The 18435-nt window shown below is 38.7% G+C and overlaps 1 protein-coding gene across 1 annotated transcript in view; it reads right to left on the reverse strand.

Moving 5' to 3' along the window:
• Window positions 1-422: 422 nt before the first annotated feature.
• Ir93a (Ionotropic receptor 93a) overlaps window positions 423-18435 on the reverse strand; it is a 177033-nt gene continuing 159020 nt past the window's right edge. The window contains exon 19 of the mRNA XM_067135809.2: window positions 423-553. Within this exon, the coding sequence (XP_066991910.2) occupies window positions 456-553 (98 nt within the window). The 3' untranslated portion in view covers window positions 423-455. The remainder of the gene's footprint in view (window positions 554-18435) is intronic.

An 18435-nucleotide genomic window follows, 5' to 3' on the forward strand; every position in this document is an offset into this window, starting at 1 on the left:
AGCAATTTGAAAAAAAAGCAATGCCGAAGTACTGACAATGCTTTTATCTGAATAATGAATTTGTATTGTATGTGAACCAAGGACAATAATAGCACTTCATAAACTTGGAATTGTTAAAATTAATAATACCATGCAATTATTTTAACTTTGTAAATAGATGTTAATTTTGGGAAAATGGATGCTAATTTTGGAAAAAAGATAGATGCTAATTTTGAAACAAATAGATGCTAATTTTTCAGGTCCCTAGGCATCATCTTTCAGATGTGCAAACACGGCTCCAGAATTTGGTTTATCTAGCACAACTCCTTCTTGGTGCTGGGATTTCATTTCCAGCCAGTGTATTTTATAATTAAGTCAAATTCATCATAAAACTTTATTTATCACATACAAGTCGGTAATGAGTAAAAATATTTACAGTTATGGTAATTTCATCAAGTATATTTTACATAAGGCAGTCAGATGACAAATGGCTGTATAAGTTCACCTGCTTTAGCTCGCTTTCTTCGATTGTAAAAGTATTCTCCTAAGATCAGAATAGTAGCGACAAAGATACCTGAAAAAATGAAAGAGTTTTAATTGTCAGAGGGTACACACACACAAAAAACAGAGTAAATCACTGTATGATATTTATACTGTGATAGGGCTTAATTAGATCATGATTGACAGAACATCTTTTCTAATCTCAGTAAATTGGTTTGTTTGGAATTTAGTCCGCTAAAAACTGGATGGAAAGAGGTGAAGGAGAGGGAAGGTGAATGTTTGACACAGGTCTGTTACTGAGATGTGACCACATTCTGGTAAATAAGTTGTTTAATATGGTGATTCGATTGATGAACTGTGGAAAAGCTTAACGAGAATTTTCAGCATCTTATGCTTTATTATTTTTGGAGAGGAAAGAATATAATTCAGGCAACTGAAAAGGCATGTAATATATACTCAAGCATCTGTAGTGCTTTATTGTGTTGTTCAAAAATAGTAACCGTTGTTTGGTTGTTTAGCTCTATCGTTGCCTACGAGATATACAAGGCTGGGACATAGCTACTAATTTGTCACTGAAAAAGCGGCTCGACCGTGTTCACTGACTTGAAACTAAAAAGGGATGTTTCCAGATATAATAAAGAAAGTCATTTAAGGAGCAAAGATGTGTCTCTTGGATGTAATAGGTTTGTTTCTCAACCGAACTGATCCCCATACTGCGACTCAGCATTGTGATATGCGGAGTAATTATGATGCTGTGTTGATTTTGTGCAATTTATTGTGAATATTGTTTCTGTTGGTGAGTGTCTGTGAGGTTGAGAAGAAGGTGCACTGTTGTGTACCTCTCTGTATTTCGGTTGACACTAAAAAAGCATGAAAATTGACGTTCCATAGTTTCCCTTCCAAATGCGGTTTAAGAAAGAAATGGAAGTAAACTATTTCTAGGCAAGGTGATATAGTAGGATCTCTTTAGGTACCTAGCAATTCTTCTCATAAAACAGATTTCAGTGTAAGCACATCAATCAAACTTCTTTCTGTTTTCATTGTGTATCCTGTTCACAAATAGAAAAATGTCAAACACAGGAAGCGTCCATCTCCCAAAAATGATGTATTGCCATCAAAATTTAGTATAAGTTCCAATTCAGATAACAATGAACATACTGTCCCCGTTAAAATTGGCGATATTGTGCATATTTTCGACAAGTGGAAATTAAAAGTTTTATTGTCTGCTTGGAACTGCAATGTGTCATTGGGGAAGTAATGGCGAGCTAAGAACGAGTTTTCTTCGTCATTCAGAGGGGTGATACATGGCCCGGACGGTGCCAAGGTCGAGGCAAATCACGTGACTACCGCCGCACGCGCGCAACTCACATTCTGAATCTGGAATAGTCTGAGCCAATTAAATGAGACCCATCAGAAAATTATCGTTCTCGTTGAAGATCACACCTCCCAGGCCGATAATATAAAAAGGCCTTGTTACGAGTAAATTGCTCTCTGAATACCCTTCGCTGTATTGCTCTCTCTCTCTGAATATTCTTCGCTGTGCTGCTATTCTGAACTCTAGACTTGGATGTGCGACGCTATGTTATCCGACCACGTGGAGAAATGATTTCCAGTTCAGTCGACGCCCGTTCTGCCAGAATTTAGCGAGATAATTAGCGAATTCCTATGGAGTAAAACACGCATTAAGAACTAAGTTAAGTGTGACTGTGTAGACGAGTTATTAACGTTCGACGTGTGCTTGTGCAAATACTTAATCTTGTCATCTCAGTTACAGCTTGTGACCGGAATTCTACAGAAGTCGTCTTAGAAGCTGAACACCTCAAGATGGACAATTCCACAACCATCTATAACACAACTTCATCGCAGGACACCTGCTACAAAGTCTCCATGGAGCTGTAAAATGTGAGGCGTATCTGGTAATTGGAAGGAAACTGACCGCAGGAAAATGCTGGAATAACTGACTGCCGACGGGGACCGAACTCCATCTAAAACTTGAGTACCTTTCAATTTAATTTATCTGTCTCACCTTTTGTACAACTAGAGGTCTTTCTTCTTTAAGTTGTAGATCTATTAGTTTGTTGTAGTTAGAAACATTTCATTTTTCCACTTCTTAAGGTGTCGTGGTAGACTAGGTACGTGTGAATGAAATTTTGAATCTGTTAGAGTAGACATGTAGGTTGTCTTTGAATGATTTCCCATGCTTAGGAGCTTAATATTTAAAAATCACTGACCACGCAATAAATCTATTTCCCTTGTAATGTTGAAAGTTATTGGACTGAAATTTACGTGTACATTTTGAGTGAATAGGGTCGAACCTAGTGTCTTTCAAGATCACTTGCTGTATTTATGATGAAGTCATCTAATTTTATGATATTCCACGAGGATCAGTAGATGTAATAATCACTTAAATAATAATAATATTGACTAAAGATCGGGTAAAACAGAATTAAACGCTCGTGAGCCATAAATTTACAGTAGAGTCCTTATATGCGAGATCAAATGTGCTCTGTTCATGAAGGGCCTGGAATATGACAAATCCTGAGGGATGTTTGTTGTGTAATTGAGCGATTGATGATTTAATGATGATATTTGACTTATTCTTGTGTATTGGGAGCGCAAGACAGATTATAATTATTGGAGTATGTGTTGCGAGTGTATTTCACAGGTAGGGAATAAAAATAATACGATTAAGGCTCACGCTCGTGATAGTTTCAACTGTAGCCCAAGCGATGGTAGTGCTTATGGATTTTACTAGAATCTTCCATTATAATTTCAAGAGTTAGATGAACTCACATCGATATGTGAAATGTGTTTCTACCAAGTGATACCCATGACTTCGATCACTAGTCACCATTAATGAAGAATAATTTCAGTACACAGATTATTTCTGCTAGATATTACGTGACCTGACCATTCGTAAAAATCATGAATAAACTTGCCAAAACAGGATTCGATGTAAATAATGTACATAAAATACGTGTTTCCTAGTGTGAATGTGTGTGTATATGTAAATACGTATATTTCTCTTGTATCATGTTGGTCCAATTTAATTTGATCTGGTCGTGCACTTGCTGCGACGCAGATTACATTCATCGTTGTGTGCTGCCTTAAGAAGTAATTTTCATGCCCTTAAGGGAAAATTTGATCAACTTAAGTCGAGGAAGACTAGAAAAGGATTTATTTTCTTCATTAGCGAGATTTAAAAGGAAAGATCATCTCGTTATCTTACGAAGGCACTCGATTTGTAAATAAAATTTATTTAACTAGCTCACACGTGGATAACATAAATTTCTGACACATTTATAGTTGAACTTTGAAAGATTTTAAGATTAATTTGAATGGAAATGCAATACAAAGATCAGATGTAGAAGTTCGTTAGCCGCATAATTACTTTGAGTTATGATGAAAATAAGTCATAATAATTAATTGGAAAATAATTATTCTGGAATGTTAATGACGATCGTTAGGTAAATGATGCAGTGGAAAATTAATGAGAACATGATCGTGTGACAGTGAAGCATGGGTTAATTAAATGATGAGAGATTAACAATAATAATAATCAGAATAATAATTAATTAATTTTGAGAATTTTGAAATCAATTTTCATTTTCTACTGAAGTTCATGTTGGTGTCATTGACTAATATTAAATACTGTGAATGATAAATTTAGTTGAGTTCATCTTAAAACCACGTGTTGAGACTACTCTGAATTGGTAAAGCTTTGAACACATTTATTGTAAAACCCTCGTTAGCAAGACAGTTGTTTAATTATTTTATGAACCTCTATGTTAATTTTTTTAAATTCTTTCAATCAAATATTTTGATTTGGAAAGGCAAGAGGCCTAATTTTTCTTTGATTTTCATTAGAGCACAGTAAGGCTGGAGATTAAGAACACGTGTCACTCAAAACCGAGGAAGAAATAAAATATTATGGAGGTTCAATGTAAAAAAAGGAATATCATCAAGAATATTTTCATTTATTATTTGCATATGTGAATAAATGTCAGAGTGTTGTTTTAACATTTCTTTTATCCTGCTTGGTCATCAACCCTTAATTTCCCTTAAATGCCTCTAGAAAGTGATAGCCAATGATCAAACGGTCCACCTCAGGATCTCTCGCTCACTGGCTGGGTTTAGCTCGGGAATAATGGGGGCAATACCATATCTTCATACGTCAGCCACAAACGAGAAAGGAGTACAAGTCTCGTTTCTATATCAAGGAAAGTCTACGAGTATCCCTTGTAACGGTTCAAATCCCGTTACAAGATGATATCTGTATTTTTATTATTATTATTATTATTATTATTATTATTATTATTATTATTATTATTATTATTATTATTATTATTATTATCATTATTATATCAGTATTATTATTATTTTATCTGTGATATTATTACTATTATTGTAATTATCATTCTTATTCAATTCAATTTTGCAATGCTTGTCGCTTGCAGGATTGTACTTAGATGTATGCATATATACGTATGTGTAGAATAACACGCAAGACATGCACAGTGAGAATTATTATATATCAGATGTTGGATATGACATTGCTATACTGTGCAATACTGCTGACATTTCTGTCAAGTCATCGCCACATCATGGCTACATCATCGTGAGCATTTAGCAATGCGCTCAGATACTCAGGAGCCCCAGGGCATTTCACCATTACATGCAACAGTTTGAGGCTGGTGGGAGTAAATAATAGTTATTTCTGGAGATTACGTAGGTGTGCCATGCAACGTCTATAAAAGGTGGCTGCATATTGTAGCGTCAGTCATTAGTTAAACGGAAGCAGTACAGTGAAGAAGCCAAAATGGATAAGTGAACAGTCATTATTCAATTGGAAGCAGAGGGCCTAAGTCGGTCAGTCAACGAGAGTCAATGAGTGTGAACGAGATGAAGAAGACTCAATGAGCCATTAGTTGTTGGTTATTGAGAGAGTGAGGCCAAAGTTGGTCGGTCACCTAGTTGAAGATACGGACGCAAAGGCTTACCATGGAGTCATCGAAGGATACCACTTGCAATGAAGTAATACCATCCAGACTTACAAAGAAGTCATATGATATGGAGAAGAAGCAGTTACATGGATACATCACCAAATTAAGCGTGACACATCTACAGTAAACACCAGATTTAAGGAATACATCGTAATTACACTCAAAGTGTTGAAGGTACAGTCAAGTGAAACAGTGAGGGATATATTTTGTATAAATTGTTAAATGTCCGGTCAAGAAGAATTCAAATTCATGCCTAGTTTCTTTCAGTTGCAATGTCATAATTTCATATTCTCATCTGTTTTATCGCAACAAGACTCACAATTTTTTATATATTATTTAAAAAATATATTTTGTTCTATCAAACGAATTCATAGTTTTATTTCAATGACAGTAAAATATCTTAACCTCAAAATTAATGGGGAAACCGAACGCCAATCTCCTTTTCCCAGAACTTATATGGTATGTTGTCAAAAGTAAGCTTATTACCCCACACCCTAGAGATAGTCAAGATTCTCATTCTATTATTGCTGCACTGAGTGGTAGCTGGCGCCCTTCAAATAACGTACGTGTAAGTAAGCAGGTAAGAAGTAAGTGTGAGTCCAGGGTTCGACGATTGTGTATTTTATTTAATAAATGCAGATATTTCATATTTTTCAATTTAAATGCAGTTTTATGTGTTTGTAAATTCAGTAAGAGAGAGTAAGGAACTGTTTACACCCTGTTAAATCTAAAAAAATATACAGATGAGAAAATTAAATACCAGATTACAGAAAACAATCTTAAATTGAAAAGTAGGATATGGGCAATGAAATCAGAAAAAAAAGTTTTACGGTATCTGAACTTGACCAAAAAGCAAACCAAATTGAAAAGCATGCTAAAATTGGTCATTTAGGAGCTTTATTATTGTTAGAACGAATTTAATTTTCTTCTTCTTTCTTCATCCGTTTACCCTCCAGGGTCGGTTTTTCTCTCGGACTCAGCGAGGGATACCGCCTCAAGGGTAGTGTCCTGGAGCACCAGACTTTGTGTCGGGGGATACAGCTGGGGAGGATAACCAGTACTTCACCCACGCAGCCTCACCTGCTATGCTGAACAGGGGCCTTGTGGAGGAATGGGAAGATTGGAAAGGACAGGCAGGGAAGAGGGAAGGAAGCGGCCGTGGCCTTAAGTTAGGTACTATCCCGGCATTTGCCTTGGGAAGAAGTGGGAAACCATGGAAAACCACTTTGAGGATGGCTGAGGTGGGAATTGAACCCACCTCTACTCAGTTGACCCCGTTCCAGCCCTCGTACCACTTTTCAAATTTCGTGGAAGGGCCGGGAATCGAACCTGGACCTCCGGGGTAACAGCTAATCACATTAACCACTACACCACAGAGGCATAAATTTAATTTTACGGGAAGAAAAAAGAGAAATACGGTGAAACAATGCTAAATATTTGCGTAACGGGCATAGCATCACTCACCAAACAGCGGCTTCAATACGAATGTCAAAATATCAGATGCGCGGAGGAAAAGATTGGATCATTGATAATTGGTGAAAGGGTGATTAAACCCAAAGCAGCACACTAGACTCGTCCTCGAGATACTTCCGGCAAGTGTCGCTAGAGTTCTCTTTACTGATCTGTCTCTCCCGCTCATTGCAACACGTTCGAATATGAAAAACTATAAAAATGCCTTCTGAAATTACTAGTTTTAATGAATTTTTTATTTATGACCGCAATCTCGATCTGCTTATGATACTGTGAGGCACAATTAAAGGAATCGGTAAGAAGTGACAAACTCACTATCAGATTTCTCTGCTTCTTTTGTGAATTATTTTGTTTAAGCATATTGTAAGAAATCTCATGAGATCAAAGATAGACCAAGAGCAATTGTTTGACTTATTTTCTACAATGTATTTCTTACAATATGTGATTGCCCAAAGACCTACGAGTGCTCATAAATCAGCTGTGTAGCAATCTCAATGCGATAGAAGCCCTGAAAATTAAGACCCCTTGCATGAGATCATCCTATCACATTTAGTACTCCAATGGATAAGCCTAAGTCTAGCTAAACAGTGGGAGAACTTGACCTCAGGGGACAAATGCCCAAGTTTACAAGACTTAATCCTCTTTCTTGAAAGTAAATGCCAGACACTAGAAATCGTCTCCTCCCATAAGACTGGAGCAGAGAAGCAAGAAATAGGCAAGGTCAGCGGATCTTCCAAGCCTTCCACCAGTTCATACACCTCCATTCCCTCATCATGTGAACTTTGCGGTGATTCTCATTTTTTCTATCGGTGTTCTAAATTAAAGGTTATGTCTGTTAATTACTGTATCAAGTTAATTAGAGACCACAGGCTCTGTCTCAATTGTTTGAAAGGTGACCACATTGCAAGCAGTTGCACTTCAGGCAGTTGTAGAATGTGTAACCAAAGGCATCACACCGTGCTACATTATCAGCAAGACAACCAGAGGTCATCAAATTCGACAGGCTATCCCCCACAACAGCAGTCATATTGCTCTTTGAAAGGAGCATTTCAACACCACGAAGTTCTCCTATCAACTGCTGTGGTTCATATTAGGGACAGTAGTGGTAGGGTTCATGAATGTCGAGCCTTACTGGACAGCGGTTCTCAGATGAATTTCATGTCGCATGGCCTTGCAAACCGACTAGAACTCAAACGAAGTCACCATTCCATGCCAATCAGTGGCATCAACAATATGAAAAGAGTGGAATCTTCACATATTTGCCAAGTTTCCATCTCTTCCAGAGTTAGTGATTATGGGAAATCCATTGTTTGCTCTGTGTTAGGACAAATAACTGGTTAACTTCCTACTACTTGAATTAACTGTGATGACTGGAACTTGCCTGCGGACATAGTATTAGCAGACTCACGGTTTAACCAACCACACAATATTGATCTTCTCCTGGGAGCAAGTGTGTTCTATGATATCTTACTACCCGGGCAGCGCACAAGAGAAGACTATCCCACTCCTCAAAACACAACTCTTGGCTGGGTATTTGCTGGCTGTATACCCAACCACTATGTACAGCATCGAAGTGCTACAACTAAGGCTTTATTTTTGAAGGGTGATATGCTGCAAGCACAGGATGAGAGTTTCTGGGCACAGGAAGAAGTGAGGACCAATTCACTCACATAGGAAGAAAGGGAATGTGAAGAACACTTTCAGAGGCACACCATTTGAGAAGAAAAGGGCCATTTGATGGTTAAACTGCCCCTTCGTTCCAATCAGAGCAACCTAGGAGACTCACTGGACACTGCTAAGAAACGTTACTTGGAGAGAAGACTGGAAAGACAGCTTGCACTGAAGGAGGAATATACTAACTTCATGCAAGAATATCACCAACTGAAACACATGCCCCTATTCAAAGTCAAGGACCCCACTACTTGCCCCATCATGCTGTTGTAAAGAAAGGTAGCACTACGATGAAGGTTAGGGTAGTCTTTGATGCGTCGTCTAAAACTACGTCAGTATCTCTTAATGACATCATGATGGTCAGACCCACAGTGCAACAAGATCTGTTCTCCATTGCCCTTCGGTTTTGTACCCACAAGTACGTCATAACTGTAGATATAGAGAAAAAGTACCGCCAGATCAACGTCCATCCTGAAGACCATGATTTACAGAGAATTGTATGGCGCAGTTCATCCCATCAATCGCTGAAGACCTATAGGCTTACAATGGTGACCTATGGAACAGCAGCAGCTCCATTCTTGGCAACCAGATGTCTGATTCAGTTGGCAAGGGAAGAGCAATGAAGATTTCCACGAGCCTGTGGAGTTGTGACACATGATTTCTATGTTGATGACCTGCTGACTGGAATGAACTCCATCCAAGATGCCCATCAGTTACAGGCGGAACTGACTTCCCTTCTAAACACAGCAGGATTTAGACTTAGGAAATGGCGTGCTAATCACCCTGACATATTGGCATCCATTCCTTTAGAATTTCAAGAAAATCAGGTCCCTTGTAATTTAAATTTTGAAGATGTGAAAACACTTGTTATTCTCTGGCACCCTGTTGAAGATATATTCAAGTTCGGAGTTACATCAACTAAGGATGCTCCTCCACAGTGGACTAAATGCACTATTCTGGCTACTGTAGCAGTCATATTTGATCCTCTGGGACTACTTGGTCCAGTTATTGTATGATGCAAACTCTTCATCCAAACACTTTGGCAACAACAAGTAGGCTGGGATGAGTCCCTCCCCAACCAAATTGAAATTTCATGGATAAATACCCATAAACACCTATCTGTACTGAGTAACATCGTCATACCAAAGAGAGTCACATGTAACGGAGCAATGGTGCGCCTGGAGCTACATGGTTTCTCGGACGCATCGGAGAAAGCGTATAGTGCCCGTATTTTCCTGCGGTGCATTAGTATTAATGGTGATGTTACCGTCTCCCTGTTGACTGCTAAGTCAAGAGTGGCTCCTCTAAAGCAAATCTCGTTACCTTGGCTGGAGGTATGTGGTGCTGTACTATTGAGCCGATTGATGGATAAGGTGTTTGTAGCTATCAAAATGAGAATATGCAGTAAGAAGAAAAGAATACAAAAGGGTAGTTAAAGAAGCAAAGAAACAGTTTCAGAAAATATCTCAGGAAAATCTACTAAAGAAAGCCGAAGAAGAGCCTTCTTCAATTCTGAAGCAGAGGCAACCGAAATTCACAAGACAGATCCCATTGGAAGTCTGGGAAGATCACTTCACCTCACTACTCCAAGCAAAAGAGACACGAGACTTGATCGACGAAGATGGCAATGACAGAGCTCCAATCAAACATTTATGACAGATGAATTAGAAGACATCGTCCGGAACAGTAAAAACGGTAAAGCAGGGGGACCTGATAATATATTTTACGAACATATTAAAGACAGCTGGGCTATACTAAAGGACTCAATTACAGAACTCTTGAATCAATGTCTCAGACAAGGGAAAATTCCAGATAAGTGGAGAGAATCAACTATAAAGGTGATGTATAAAGGCAAAGGAGATGTGAACAACCCAGATGCATACCGAGGAATTTCTTTAGAGTGTACACTTTTGAAGATATTAACGAAGGCTCTAGCAAACCGTCTGAATGATCTACTAGATGACAAATTACCGGAAGAACAATTCGGGTTCAGAAGAGGTCGTTCAACGTTACAGGCAGTACATTGTTTGATGGAAGACATTCAAGAGGCACTTAAAGTACAGAAAGGAAAATTGTATGCGGTGTTTGTTGACTTTCGCAAAGCATTCGATTCTACAAGTAGAAAATTGATCCTCCAGAAATTAAGAGAGATTTGCGGTGAAAACTGTTACATAAAATTGATAAAAAATATATTATCGGAAAATTATGTAAGAATTGATGATGACTTAACAAAGTCTAAGCCAATCCTACAGACTGTAGGAGTTCTTCAAGGAGATCCTTTGAGTCCACTACTCTTTAATGTCGCAATATATGACATAACGAAAGCCATCGTCACAGAGCAGACAAGTATCTATCTATACGCAGACGACATGGTAATTGTCGCGTCTTGTAGAGAAGAACTACAAACAGCACTTGATAGACTGTCAAAATGGTGTGAAGAGGCCGGTTTGGAAGTTAACAAAGAGAAAACAGCAGTGATGGTTTTTAGAAAAGGAGGAAAATGAGCGGCTGCAGATACTTTCTATTTTGAAGATTCTCTTCTAAATTCTGTGAACTCTTTCAAATACCTTGGAATAACTCTCCAAATGAACGGCAAAACATTCTCACCTCACGTGAAAGAAAGATCTCTTGCAGCAATAATAGCAATAAATGATATAGAGCACATCGACCAATTATCAATTGAGACAGCAATGAAACTGTTTCATCTAAAGATTACTCCAATTGCAACTTACGGTTTAGAACTAATATGGACCTTCTTGAAAAAGAAAGACCTAAAGGAATTAGAAAGGGTTAAAGCTACCTTCCTTAAACGAATCCTTTGTGTGTCCAAATACACGCCTTCAAGACTTGTTTACGAACTGACAAGAGAACTGTTTTTCATCGAAGACCTACTGTTTTCTATGACCCTGCAATCGACGACAGAATACCAAGACTTCCTGCGTAATTTGAAATTTAAAAAGACCGAAATATGGAGTGACTTCTACACAACCGACGCAATGACTACAACTGACTGGCAACAAAGTTGTTTTGAACTGAGACACGCGGTGACCTGTGCAGCGGTCCACGGATTTCACCACAAGGCTTGTGCTACTCTCCGCTTTCACGATCCGAATAGTGACTGTGTATGTCGATGGTGCAATAGACTTTGTGGCCGTTACCATGCTTTGGAGTGCCCAAAGAGAGCCTACTCTCTGAAAAGTCTCTGTAGTGAATAGTGCTATGTATTCTATTCTTTTATTTGACCATTGGTTGCAATAAAGATTTATTAAATGAGAATTGACGCTCGATATTACTGGACAGACTCTACGATAGTTCTAGCTTGGATAGCAGGTTCACCCAATCCTTAGAAGACTTTTGTGGCTAACAGGGTGTCAGAAATACAGGACTTGTCAAGAGTAGAAGACTGGAAACACATTCCCTCACAAGACAATCCTGCAGACTGTATTTCAAGAGGACTTGAACCACAGGAACTTGAGACAATACTGCTATGGTGGGACGTAGTTGGCTGCAGAATCATCCATCAACTTGGCCAGTCTTAAAGGAAACCACCTCTAACATACCAGAAGAGCGAGCGCCAGCTATGTGCCTCGTGACAGTTAACCTTAACCTGGACAACTACCGGGCGAGTTGGCCGTGCGTGTAGAGGCGCACGGCTGTGAGCTTGCATCCGGGAGATAGTAGGTTCGAATCCCACTATCGGCAGCCCTGAAAATGGTTTTCCGTGGTTTCCCATTTTCACACCAGGCAAATGCTGGGGCTGTACCTTAATTAAGGCCACGGCCGCTTCCTTCCAACTCCTAGGTCTTTCCTATCCCATCGTCGCCATAAGACCTATCTGTGTCGGTGCGACGTAAAGCCCCTACCAAAAAAAAAAAAAAAAAAAAAAAAACCTGGACAACTACCTTAGATGCTTTTCCAGTTGGTCTAGACTGCAACAAGTGACAGCCTATTTGATTAGATTTCTTCAAAATCTTTGAAGTAATGTTACTGAGAAGCATCATGGGCCATTGACCACGGCTGAGTTACGTGATTCCTTGAAGGTTGTCGTTGGCATGTCGCAACGTTCCACCTTTGCGCAAGAACTACATAACCTGCAACAGGGGAAGACGATCCCATCTGAAAGCAAACTTATGGCGCTCCATCCTTTTCTTGACAGTGCAATTTGATTAGGGTGGGCGGTAGACTTGAAAACTCTTCAGCCCCCTATGACCAGAAACATCCCTTCATATTGCATCCCAAACACCATATCACCAATCTCATCATCCTGCATGAACATCATAGGCTTTTACATGCGGGAAGTCACTTGGTGTTAGATTCTCTACGACAGAGATTCCGGTTCACTAATGGAAAATCTATCGTTAGACAGGTCATTCACAACTGTCTCACTTGTTTCAAGTTAAAGGCAACCACGGCAAACCAACTCATGGGTCAGCTACCCCCAGCAAGGGTTAACTCCAGTAAACCATTTTCCAACTATGGAGTTGACTATGGAGGTCCCTTGTATGTCAAGCATGGCACCCCTAGGAGCAGGACATGAACCAAATGTTACATTGCCCTCTTCATGTGTATGGTCACGAAAGCAGTTCATCTCGAGCTTGTTAGCAGTCTATCTACTGAGGCATTCATTGCAGCTCTACGGAGGTTCACCTCATGACGTGGACGATGCAGCAAGATCTTTAGTGATAACGAAACCTGATTCATTGGAGTAATGAGAAAGCTGAAGGAGTTGCAGCACCTGATGAGGTCCTGCAGTCATCAGTCTGCTGTTAAGGAGTTTGCGTCCAACGAAGATACTGACTGGCACTTCATTCCACCTCATGCTCCCCATTTTGGAGGTCTTTGGGAAGCAGGAATCAAGTCAGTGAAGAATCACCTCAAGAGGGTCGCCGGAGACACACTTCTCACCTTTGAAGAAATGTACACCCTTTTAACTCAGACTGAAGCGTGCTTAAGCTCCCGACCAATAACCCCCTTACCCAACAATCCTGATGAATTTTCCTTCCTCACTCCTGGACATTTTTTGATTGGTGAATCACTCTCATCCTTCCCTGAACCAGACTCTTTTACTAATTCAATTTCATATGTATCCGGATGGCAGCTAGTTCAGTGGTGTTGACAGCAAATATGGAAGTGATGGTCATGTGACTATCTCTCTCAATTACAGCAGCGAACCAAATGGCACAACCCAAAGACCAACGTCCAGACAGGAACACTTGTCCTTATCAAGGAGGACAATCTTCCACCCTTTATGTGGCAGACTGGCATCATAGAGGAGGTTCATCCTGGAGCTGACGGTCATGTTCGTGTGGTGTCTGTGCGCACTGCCAAGGGAACCTAACCAACAACCAGTGACCTAGATATGCCTGTTTCCTACCTACTGACCCACGAGGCACCCATTATCTGTGGACGTGTAGTTGTGTGTTTTTTCTGCTATTGATTCATATGTCCATGTATCTTTTGTTATACTGCAGCATCAGATGACTGAACTATGCAGAGTTTACAGTGCGATTGTTTCCCTTCTTTTCTTTTTCTTTCTTTTTTTTTTTCTTTTCGTTTTGGTGACTTGCAATGTACATACTCCTTTCTATGTCAATTTGTTCAATCATTTGTAATTTGTAGTCCAAATTAGGTGGCCGGCATGTTTGGTTGCTTAGCTCTATTTATTTCACCTGACGACATGTGGGACAGTGGCAGTACTGGTCAAGGACTCAGAGTGGGAGAAAGTGGCATGGTGGGAGGAAGAGTGGAAATGGAGGAGCTCGACTAGGCATGCGTGCTGTCTTGATGTATTTGTTAGTTTTAAGTGATCTATAGTGTCAAATAAACATGTGTTTTTATTCAGTGCAATTTAAACTATTTAATGAGCTACCAGAGAGGTGTTGTTTGTATCAAATGCAACAACCGTAGTTCAGAAATGGTGAGTGTGGGCTTGATGACTGAGAACGCTTCTGACAGCCTGTAACAACTGACTCAAACACAATAATGTCTATAGTGGATAAAAATCTACTTTTCATGCCATGTGATTTTATGGACATCATCAGAGTGTCACATGTAACTATCAAAAGACATCACAGGCTAATGGATATTTAAACTTGCCAATATGTGGGTATCACACTTTTTCCACTAGCCCCACTTGAGGTAGTGTATACTGGTGCAGTCCTTCGCAAACTTTTTATGTCGCGGTCCCCTTCTGGAGCATAAAATGTTTTGACAAAGATCTGGAGGGAAAGTAACTGTCTCCAGTTTCCCAGGTGCGGTGCGAGAGCGCTCCACTTATGTCTATGTAAGTACACTTCTTCAACTTTATAAATTTCCACTCCTTACTTTCCCTCCAGACCTTTGTCAAACCATTTTTGTGCTACCCTCTTCAGATCCATCCTCTTCAAATGACCAAACCATCTCAATCTTGATGTTTCTAGAATTTTGTTGAGTGGTTTCACTTGGATGCCTTCACAGACCTTTTCATTCTGGAACTTATCTCATCTCATTTTCTGCAGCACTGACCTCAGGACTTTCATTTCCACAGCCTGAAGTCTGCTGTTATCCCTTCTGTTGATGGTGTAAGTTTCCAGACCATATGTTATTATTGGTACAAAGTAGGCCTGATGTAAAGTTTTCTTAGAAATAAAAGGAATTTGGCTGTCCCAGAGGAGGTTCCTGACTTATTGGTAAAAATGAGGTAATTTCTGAATCCTTTTGGTGATTTCATCTGAGCAACGGCCATCTCGAGTTACAATGCTGCCAAGGTACTAGAACTGATAACTTCTGCTACCTTTTTTCCATCCAGCATAATATTCATACTTCTTCTTTGTCTACTAATCCTCATTACTGCAATCTTCACAGGGCTAATTTTTAGGCCTTAACTCCTTAAACTCAAGAACCATAAAATTAATATATTTTGCTGTATATCTATGCACAAGCAGGCCAAAACCAGAAAGTATTTCAAAATACTGCTTTAATAATAATGTTATTTGCTTTACATCCCACTAACTACTTTTGCGGTTTTTGGAGACACCGAGGTGCCCAAATTTAGTCCTGCAGGAGTTCTTTTATGTACAAGTAAATCTACCGACATGAGGCTGATGTACCTGAGCACATTCAAATACCACCAGACTGAGCCAGGATCAAACATGCCAAGTTGGGGTCAGAAGGCCAGCGTCTCAACCGTTTGAGCCACTCAGCCCAGCAATACTGCTTTATAGATGTTGATTCCCATAGGGAACCTGAAACATTTGTTCCGAATGAGTAAATTTATAATACCAATATAAATGGTCCTTTATTGGACATTATAAATTTTCCAGCTAACTCATTATTGGTATTATAATACTGCTTTAGTCAAACACATTTTTGACTGGCCTTATGCAGCAACACCATGCAGTGACTCCATCATATAGTACATCTGATCATTACCACAAGTATCCACACTTTATAGGCAGCAATATTAGACAGAAATATTAGAAAAATAATTTATAATTTTCATTTCAACTTACTTTATTAATAGGTCAAAGTAAAAGTTGATGTGTAAATCACAAATAGGCTTACCAATTACACTTTTTGACCCAGAAACTGAGCATACTCTTGTATGGAAGAGACAGCATCAATATTTTTTATATCTTGTCCTGTGTTTTGATTCTTCATGATAAATTATTTCTTGATTTACTGTTCATTATTATTATATAGAATCCAGTTATCCTGATAACTGTGTTCCTTCATTTCAGTCATGGTTATGCATATGTTATACAGAGAGGTAGCATGTAGCACTGGAATTTATTGAACTACTCGAGTTAATAACAACATGAAGATAAAGTTGGAATTAAAGAGAACAAATTGGGGCAAATATTAATTTATAGGATTACTAGCAAGATACCCGTGCTTCGCTACGGTATTATACTGAAATTTATAATTGAATGGATATCGATTTATATATAATCCGTCAAAATTCGAGATCTGACTCGTTTTCTGAGAGATTACGGCAAGTTCCCTCCTATTTTTCAATCTTTCTTTCCAGCAATCGATTTCGTACTTCCCGGGCTAGGACCATGTATTCCACCCGGTCAGTTCGGTCCCTAAATGTTTGCCATCTTTTCCTATAAGCATTTTTAATATGGATCAAATTCTTGAGGAGATTTGGCGTGGTGTCTTCTTGGGTGCCTTGGCAGTACTGTACCCGCGGCCAGACTGCATTTGTAGTCATTACCCGTCCAGACCCGTTTCCAGCGCGGTCCGCACATTTGACGACGGTCCAGAATATTATTATTATTATTATTATTATTATTATTATTATTATTATTATTATTATTATTATTATTATAGATGTTATGGACCCCACAGCAAGATGCAAGACCACTAATTGGCGGTAAATTCCATCTGCTGCCATTGTCATTTTTGACATTGTGACCAGCACCATTGTCGCGCGTAGGCAAGTACGCGGAATTTCTGGCGATACGAATGACATACTTCCGTGCATTATTGACCTTATTATAGAGGTGAACAATTGGACATTCAATCTCATTCTTATCGTTTATTTCAAATGTTTTTAATTTTTATTTATATGCCAGGAGAATCTACTGTAATCAAAGAACGTTCCCCGAAGGAAAAGATGGCTCTTGAAAACGAACCCAGGAAAGATTAAAAATGATCAGTTTATGCTCACAATAAGTACATCGAATATCCACAGACTGTTTCCAGTCATTCGACAGGGTCAGGAATGGAATGAATAAACAGTAAAATCAATTGGTCTAACCTCCTTTTACACCCCACCGTCGTTAGTTTCATTCCCCCCCCCCCCAAAAAAAGAAAAGAAGGCGTGTTTCTTTATGTTTAAAAAAGATTCCAAACTCCAATGTTCATGTCTATAACCTTCAGTTTTGAGATATAAGTATCCCCATAAAAATAATTCACTTTTTTCACATCTTTCACACTCCCCCCCTCCCCTAAGTGAATTTTCCTGCAACAAACTCGTTTCTTTAATTGTAAAGTATCTTATAAATACCAATTATCATGACTCTAACTTCTTCAGTTTTTGATTTATGTGTCCTCATGAAAGGAACTCAACTCCTTTTCACTCCCGCCCCCTCCAAGATTATCCCCCCCCAAAATGCGTTTATCTTTGATTTTAAAGGAGATCCAAATACAAATTTTCACGCCTGTAACAAATATAGTTTTTATTAGATGTAAGGATTCTCATACAATTAAGTCTATTAATTTTTCAATAATTTCAACCCACCCCCTCATTGGATTTTCGGAAATTACGCATTTCTTTACTTTTTAAAGCAGATTCAAAACATCAAATTTCACGTCTGTAACATCTTCATTTTTGAGATATCAGTAGCCTAATTAAAAGAAATCAACACTATCTTCAGTCAATTTTACCCCCCCCCCTCCACCCAAGTGGTATTTCCGAAAACTAAAAATACATGTTTCTTTATTTTTAATAAGATAAAAAATAGAATTTTTCAATTCTGTAACATGTTAACTTTTTTGAGATATACTGTAGAAATTCTCATTTTAAAATTTCACCACTTTTAGTTCCCCTTAAGTGGAGTTTCCAAATATAAATCACCTATGTTTCTTTACATTTACAGGAGATTCTAAATACACACTTTTTACGTCTGCAACAATTTACGTTTCTCAGATATTCTGTAGATATAGTCTTTCAAAAAATTCACCCCAATTTGTCACTCCTGTTCAACCGCCATTAATTGGATTTTCCAAAAGCAAAAAAATACGTGTTTCTTTGTTTTTAAAGGAGATCCCATATACAAATTTTCAGTTCTGTAATATCTTCAGTTTCTGAGATATATGTATCCTC

The sequence above is a fragment of the Anabrus simplex genome, chromosome 1, assembly GCF_040414725.1.
Source record: "Anabrus simplex isolate iqAnaSimp1 chromosome 1, ASM4041472v1, whole genome shotgun sequence".
NCBI lineage: Eukaryota > Metazoa > Arthropoda > Insecta > Orthoptera > Tettigoniidae > Anabrus > Anabrus simplex.